This window comes from Magnolia sinica, chromosome 8 (assembly GCF_029962835.1).
Source record: "Magnolia sinica isolate HGM2019 chromosome 8, MsV1, whole genome shotgun sequence".
Taxonomy (NCBI): domain Eukaryota; kingdom Viridiplantae; phylum Streptophyta; class Magnoliopsida; order Magnoliales; family Magnoliaceae; genus Magnolia; species Magnolia sinica.
The window spans coordinates 11218047-11225573 of record NC_080580.1 but is presented as its reverse complement, the minus strand read 5'-3'; the positions used below and the strand labels follow the sequence as shown (position 1 = coordinate 11225573).

The window sequence follows — 7527 nt, the reverse complement described above, 5'->3', positions numbered from 1 at the left end:
GGCTGCATCCTACGGTGTGGCCCAAATGAACTATGGATCTGCCACATTTTGGTGCTCATATTCTAAAATGATCTAGAAAAATGGATAGACAATAAAACCCATCCATCACATTGGACCCTATAGAATCCTACTTGGACGGATTATTGTTCAAGTAGGACATCCAACCACTACAAGAAAAGGAGGCTTTAGCCTCGGTTGAAAAAATGGAGGCTAAATGTATTTTTTTACCTGCGGTTGCCAAGGAATTGAGGCTAAAAGTTCATTTTTCGCTTCAGTTGCTAAGGAACTAAGGCTAAAAGTCTACTTTTTAGCATTAGTTGCATAGTAAGCAAGGTGAAAGGTCTAATTTTTAGCCTCAGTTGCATAGTAACCAAGGCGAAAGGTTTACTTTTTAACCTCAGTTGTATATGAACCGAGGCAAAAGGTCTACTTTTTAGCCTCGGTTGCATGGGAACCGAGGCGAAAGTGCTACTTTTTAGCCTTAGTTGCTAGGGAACTGAGGCTAAAAGTCTACTTTTTAGCCTCAGTTGCATGGTAACCGAGGCGAAAGGTCTACTTTTTAGCCTCAGTTGCATAGGAGCCGAGGCAAAAGGTCTACTTTTTAGCCTTAGTTGCATAGGAACCGAGGTGAAATGGCTACTTTTTAGCCTCAGTTGCATAGGAACCGAGGCGAAAGGTCTACTTTTTAGCCTCAGTTGCATAGGAACCAAGGTGAAAAGTCTACTTTTTAGCCTCAGTTCCACAGGAACCGAGGCGAAAGGTCTACATTTTAGCCTCAATTCCACAGGAATCGAGGCGACCCAGTTGCATTGGAACCGAAGCCAAAGGTCTACATTTTTGCTTTAGTTACATAGTAACCGAGGCCAAAAGTCTACTTTTTAGCCTCTATTGCATAGGAACCGAGGCTAAAAGTCTACATTTAAGAATATTGAAAAAAATTGAGAATGAAAGAATTAATAATTTTTAAAATTTTTGACAATTGTGAAAAAATTGAGAATTTTGAAAAAAAATTGAGAGTTTTGAAAAAAATTTGAATTTTGAATTTTCTAAGAACTAAGAATTTTTTTAAAATTTGAGAACTTTTAAAAAATTAAGAATAAAAAAATGATAATTATGAAAAAGTATGATTTTTTTTTTCTTTAAAATTGAGATTTTTTTAAAAATTCAGAATTTTGAAAATTTTTGAAAAAAAAATAAGAATTTTGAATTTGAGAATTTCAAAAGAAATTGGAAAATATTAAAAAATTGAGAAATTTCAAATAATTGAAAATTCTGAAAAAAATTAAGAATTTCTAAAACTATTAAGAATTGATTTTTTATTATTTTTTTTATTTTTTGATAATTTTGAAAAAACTGAGAATTTTAAATTTTTTGATAAATTTCAACAAATTTATAATCTTGAAAAAATTTAGAATTAAAAAAAATAAAATAAGAATCTTGATTTTTTTCTTTTTGAGAATTTTTGTAAAATTGACAAAATTAAGAATTAATTTTAGTGCAAGAACCCAAAAATGAAATAGATCCAAATCTCATTTTTGGGCCCTACAAATGAACAGACCTGATTTCCGCATTGCCTGCCACGTGTACCGTAGAGAGACAAGTATACCATGTTCTGTTTCTTACGGATCCAGTATATCATCTCTGTGGCTTTTATTTATCTTGGAACTTGAAAGCTCGAAGTAGAGCTCTCTCTCAAAATCCCTAAGCTCCGAAAGGAAAACAGAGTGAAATCGCGTTTTACTTCTGCAATTCTATATGTCAAAATCCCCAAGCTCTGAAAGGAAAACAGATCGAAATCACGTTCAACTTCTGCAATTCGATCCTTTACAATGCCTAGAAACGTCAATTCTGTCCTCCACACCAGCAATCTCTTCGCCGATTTCAGGTACTAGTTCTCTCTTTTTTTCTACTGATTTCTCAACTGAAATCCTCTCGAAAATCAGAGATCGGGGCAGAAATCTCTCATTTTCGTGCGTTTTCTCCATTTGGCCATTCAAAATCCATTTTTTACATTTTTTGGTTAGATCTGAGGAGTTTTTTTTTTAATTTTTTTTAATTTTAATTTTAATCTTTTTTTTTTTTTTTTGCTGTTTTCACTGAAATCTTGCTCAGGAAGTGGAAAATCCTGTCGTTTCTAGCTCATTTGCTAGATTTGAGTAGTTTCTGCATTGCAATATCAGCGATTAGGGTTTGGTGTTCGATCTGAGAGCAAAACTTTGTTCTCTGCTGCGAAATCTGCTCATCCATTGCTGATTTCCGTGCAGGCTAGATAAACAAGGGGCATATACAACGATATCAGCTCCTCACCAAACCGAACCCTAGCTCTTCTCTATGTCTTCTCCAATATTTCTCTCGTCTTCGTCAGATCTACGACCCCTCTCTCTCTCTCTCTCTCTCCAATCATCAGATCCTCAAAAGACAATGAGCTCTTTCCCTTTTTTTCTTTTTTTTTTTTTCCACTTATGGATTTTTCTTCTTCTCAATTTTTAGTGCTTAATCTATTTTAATATGAATCCAGCTTATGTCTCTCGATTCTGAGAGATTTTGTTGGATTTTGATCCGATTCTTGCTGATAGATCTGCTTTCTTTTCGGATCTCATATCCTTAATTGCGGGTTGGCTACACCTACAACCCACACTTCCTAATGCTAGGGAATTCAACATGTCCAGGTAATATTGGAGAGGGTAGAGCATTTTGCTCAGTTAGTTTCTGTATACGAAGATCAAATATTTTAAAAAAGAGCTCGTATTCAACAGGTAATTAGCTTGTTCTGATTCTTATTCTTCTCATCTTTGTTTATCATTGTCTGACAAGCTTGAAACTGTCATGCTTCTTGTTTTTTGTTGGGGTTAGGTCCCACAACTTCCACGTTAAGCAAATCCGGGTCAGTGAGAATGTACTGTAATCCACATCTTGTCTGTTTTCTCATTCATAATCGGATCCTCCTTTTGGGTTTCCTTTCCAGCACTTCCAACTCTCAATTCTACTCTCCTTCCTTTCCCTACACACATCCATCTGCATTTCACCTCTTGTTTGAGAGTTTCCTTTTCCAGAAAAATGGAGTGATTTGAAACGAATTTCTTTCTTTGTGAAAACAAATTCAGGTGTAGGCACGGGTATTTCCATGTGGTGAACAATGACTACACTCACTGGGAGATGTATGCGATTGGCGGAAGTGCAAATCCCACCATCAACAGCCAGGGCAACTGTAACGCCCTGAAATTCGGGGGTCGAGCATAACTCAGCTCTCGAGTTTCAAAACATCACTTATGCAACATATTTAATGATGGATGTATGTTGTCTGTATGAGTACATAAACCATGGAATAGATTAAGCCAAACTGCAAACATAATTCAGGGATAAGTGAAAGACGCAAGCGGAAGACTTAAAGAAACATAAGTGTACATGTGTAAGTCCCTGAAATACGTATACATACCAGGTCATATTATAAATGTTGCTATAAAAAATACAAGCATTAAAAGACATTATCTGTTCCCAGAAGAAAATTCAGAATCCCCGCACATCAGGACATGGCTCACAAGAACCCACCTAAAAACTGCATGAAAGAAACTGCAGCCTCATCATCCTCGAACTCCTGCTCTGCCTCAGGGGTCGCATCAATATCTGCATCTAAGACAGAGTCTGGTGGGTGTTTAAACACCGTCCCAGAACGTGGGAGTGAGTGATCAACTCAATGGAACAATAAAGTAAAGGTTAATATGTTATCAATTCAATCAAGCAGTAATGATAAAGTAGAACAATCAAACATGTCCTAATTACTCTTGTTAGTACAAGGATGTATGTAGAATGATGCGTGCCCTTGCCTGTACACCCTCAGCGTCTTACGTTACGCATGACATCACCTCAAGTGCTCCACCTCTTCCAGGTACATGCAATGCGGTGCATGAACATGATTACCAAGCCGTTATTAGTCCTTTTCATACAGCAGGATTGGGAAGCTAAGGTACCTTCCTCATATCAATTTTCAAACAGTGATCCATTCTAGGGTCCTCAGTCCTAGACAATCTCATACGATCATATGGTTTTAGGTCGTTGCAAAGGGCTCGTCACCAATCAATGCACGCCTATCATACCTTCATTACTACAATAAGGCTATTCACCTCAATGTGGTATCCAGGTATGCTCGAGGTCACTACAAAGGGTTCGTCACCAATCAATGTAGGTCGACAGCACGAATATAGTGTCCCATACCACCATAATCGGCTTACGAGTTTGGTTGCTCACTGGTCACTACGGGGAGGCTCGTCACCCCAGCGTAGGCCGACAACTCGACCACGGTGTCCCATACCACCATGTCCGGCTCATGAGTCTTAGTGGATCCAGGTACAATGGTTAACGGGATTTCATCGGTAAGTTTGGTACCCTAGATTCATACAATAGCGTCCACACATGGTGAACATACATCGGACAATCGGGTTACTTGACGAACTCGACTAGCACGAGCGCATGTTGGGTTGAACGACATAGAGTACGCAAACACTCTGTGTGGCCAAACCACTGCCGACAGCTCTAATACGACTCGAGTTCGTCAAATCACGTCCTACGTAGCGAAAGCAACCTCAGCCACGAACTCAAGGCCGATTACCGATTTCCTGGACTATTCCATAGTCCCAACACATTCCATTATAACAGATATTCATATCAACAAGTTAAAATAGTAATGAAACAACAACTCAAATCATGTAGTATATGAGCATTTGCAGAATATCAACTTAACATGGATTGGAGCATAAGTGATACTTGAAATTAAACAACAAAGAATGTGACTCACATATAGGCAATTATACACACTAATAGGAGTGTTGAGGATCACTTCTCAACGCCCGCAATTAGGATAATATGTTATAATTTAGACCATTCAGACATTTCTACAAACACTTAGAATACATAGGTCAACATACATGACGTATGTTGGAATACACACATTTGGACAATTCCTTTTGCCAAGGAGTTGACACACATACATTAAGCATAAATTCACAACAAATAATTATGGCAAACACATGTTCATATTTTATACGTATACGGTACTTCCTACATATAATAGAATACACAAATCTCAATACAACACATGCATATCAGGAACGCAAAATAAACATAGCATTTGGCATGTGAAATCTCATCCATACAAGAATAAACCATTAGCTGGCATTGAAAGCCTTGAAAACCATAACCTATACGAATATAGTCTGCACCTTAAACCAGAAAAAACACACCGAACTGATTCAGACGATACGTCTTCGTCAACGGCGACAAGATAACCTAAGGCAAGAATAGAAATGAGCTACAATAACACATAAACTATTCTAAGTTCTAAAACAGATTAGGGTTAGGTTAACTTACCCAAAGATGAACTTAGAATCGCTGAAATAATGATTCAAAAGTAATGGTTTAAGGATGTAGAGTAACTGGAAAGAATCTAAGATGATTCACCAACTTCTCTCTCACTATCTCTCTCTTTTCCTCTCTCTTTCTTAGCTAGGGTTAGGAAATTCGTATGGAAAAGCGAGTGAGGGTTTTAAGGTCTATATATAGACCTAACATTGATGAAAATAACCCCAGGACCAAGGTATACTTAGGTTATAACCAAAACAAACCTCTCTCGATCCAACGGAACACTTCTGGTGGCCCTTTTTTCGCGTACGGTCAGACTTAAGCTCACTGACCATGGATCTAGGTCAGACTGAGTTTTCGTACCGATCGGCTTTACAGATCAGCCGTGGCGGACCACACTTAATTCAACGGTCACCGAATCTCGATCAGGTCCACAAGCACTATGACCTGCCTGGGCCATCTTCCCTTATCAGAGGGTGAAATTGGGTTAGAATCCAACGGTCAGATTGCTTAAAATCGTCGTGCAAGCGACACGACTCAGATTTCATAAAATCACATTTAATGTCTCACCGTTTTCACACTCTTCACTCCGGACTCAATTAAATCGACCCAGAACATCATCTGGACTTGATTTTTGAGGTGATGGCCAAGTCCAACATGGTGACCATAACTGCCTAAGATCATCGCCATCGGACTTTCGATGCGCGGTCCAGGTCCGATCCAAAGCTTCTAAAAATTCCCAGGAGCAACTGGATTTAGCGTTGAATCCCAGATTTCAGAGTAACATAGCGCTAACTATTCTACAGGTTTTGAGTCATGCAGATCAAATTTAAAGTGATTGATGCTAATTTCACAAGCAATCGAGTTTAGCACTAAGTAACCCACAAATAGCTTCTAAGGAAAATAGAGGTAGTACTCGGGTCTTGGCACAAAATTTTCCGGGTCATTACAGCAACAGATATCTTGCCCCAATTTTCCAGATCATTTCATATTGCGTACTGAGTTACTCACTAGGATTGCGTACTGAGTTACTCACTAGGATTTCACTGTGTTGAGTAAACTCTATTGGGCCCAGTGTGAATGTATGTGATTTATCCACGCTGTTCATCTGATTTTCCAGATCAATTCAGATGTTGAGCCCAAAATTGAAGCATATCCGAAGCTCAAGTTGATCACGGAACAATGGGAACAATTATTTCCACCATTGAAACCTTTGTAGGGCACAAATTGATGTTTATTTACCATCTAACCTATTCATAAGATCACATAGACATGGACGAGGGGTAATCCAAAACTTCTGTGGCCCTTAAGAAATTTTCAACTGTATACATTCAATTCACACTGTTTTCTGTGGTGTGGTCGACTTGAGTTTTGTATTTGCTTCATTTTTGTATTCAAGCCCTAAAATTATCTGATAAATTGGATGAACGGAGTGGATAAAATACATATATCACGGTGGGCTCCACAGAGTTTACTCAGTAGCCTTAGCTTACTTAGTTACTCAATGCAAAATCCGCTTCCGTTTCACATGGTAAAATTCAAATCATCAAGTGGGTCATGCAATAAAAAACAATCTACACCACTCAGAAGTCTGCAAGTTCATGTGTAGCCCACACAATAATTGGCTGACCTGATTTTTGGTACTTCTGATCATCGCACCTTTAGTCATACTCACACCATGTGGGCCCTAATATATTTAGTCAGACCCCACTACATTTACAAGGAAAAAAATATATAAAAGGGCATTTTGGTCATTTCACCCCCTGAAAAATGAATTGTTGACTTTTATTTTTTCAGAAAATAAAATAAAATTTATTTTCAAGTCTGTTCATTTCTATACCATTTAAGTTCAAATAGTGGAAAGTGGTTGTATGGAAATTAATTAGGGTGGGTGTAGATGTCGATTCTCTTTATTATAAAAGTCAATTTGAATTAGATATTGGCTTATAAGGATTTGATGATGACTACTAACTGAAAAAAAAAATGAAAGAGGTGCATATGAGAACTTCGGATTAAGACACTGCAACATAGATACAGTCATAAATCCAGCCCGTCCATCTTGCGGGCCCCACTGATGAAAGGTCACTATCCAAAAATCACACCAATCAGGCAGTTCATGCATCTTGTAATGGCTTTCAAAATGGACAATTAAAAAATAATTGACCCTTAATG

The 7527-nt window shown here is 38.0% G+C and overlaps 1 protein-coding gene across 2 annotated transcripts; it reads left to right on the top strand.

Annotated features, from left to right (window-relative positions):
• Positions 1-1634: 1634 nt before the first annotated feature.
• Positions 1635-3208, top strand: LOC131253867 (uncharacterized). 2 transcript variants are annotated; one of them, XM_058254994.1, is made up of 3 exons: positions 1635-1885; positions 2670-2756; positions 2854-3090. In XM_058254994.1, exons 1-3 carry the CDS (start codon positions 1756-1758, stop codon positions 3069-3071), a joined length of 435 nt encoding a protein of 144 aa, XP_058110977.1. In that variant the 5' UTR covers positions 1635-1755; the 3' UTR covers positions 3072-3090. The 2 variants fall into 2 exon arrangements, 1 of the variants encoding a protein (XP_058110977.1); XR_009175318.1 differs by lacking the exon at positions 2854-3090 and adding an exon at positions 3105-3208 and having other exon boundaries at positions 1639-1885.
• Positions 3209-7527: the final 4319 nt, after the last annotated feature.

Coding starts and splice junctions, on each gene's coding strand:
- LOC131253867 (XM_058254994.1), top strand. CDS start 1,756: ATGTCAAAATCCCCAAGCTCTGAAAGGAAAACAGATCGAAATCACGTT. Junction 1,886..2,669: donor AATCTCTTCGCCGATTTCAG/GTACTAGTTCTC, acceptor CAACATGTCCAG/GTAATATTGGAGAGGGTAGA. Junction 2,757..2,853: donor AAAGAGCTCGTATTCAACAG/GTAATTAGCTTG, acceptor TGTTGGGGTTAG/GTCCCACAACTTCCACGTTA.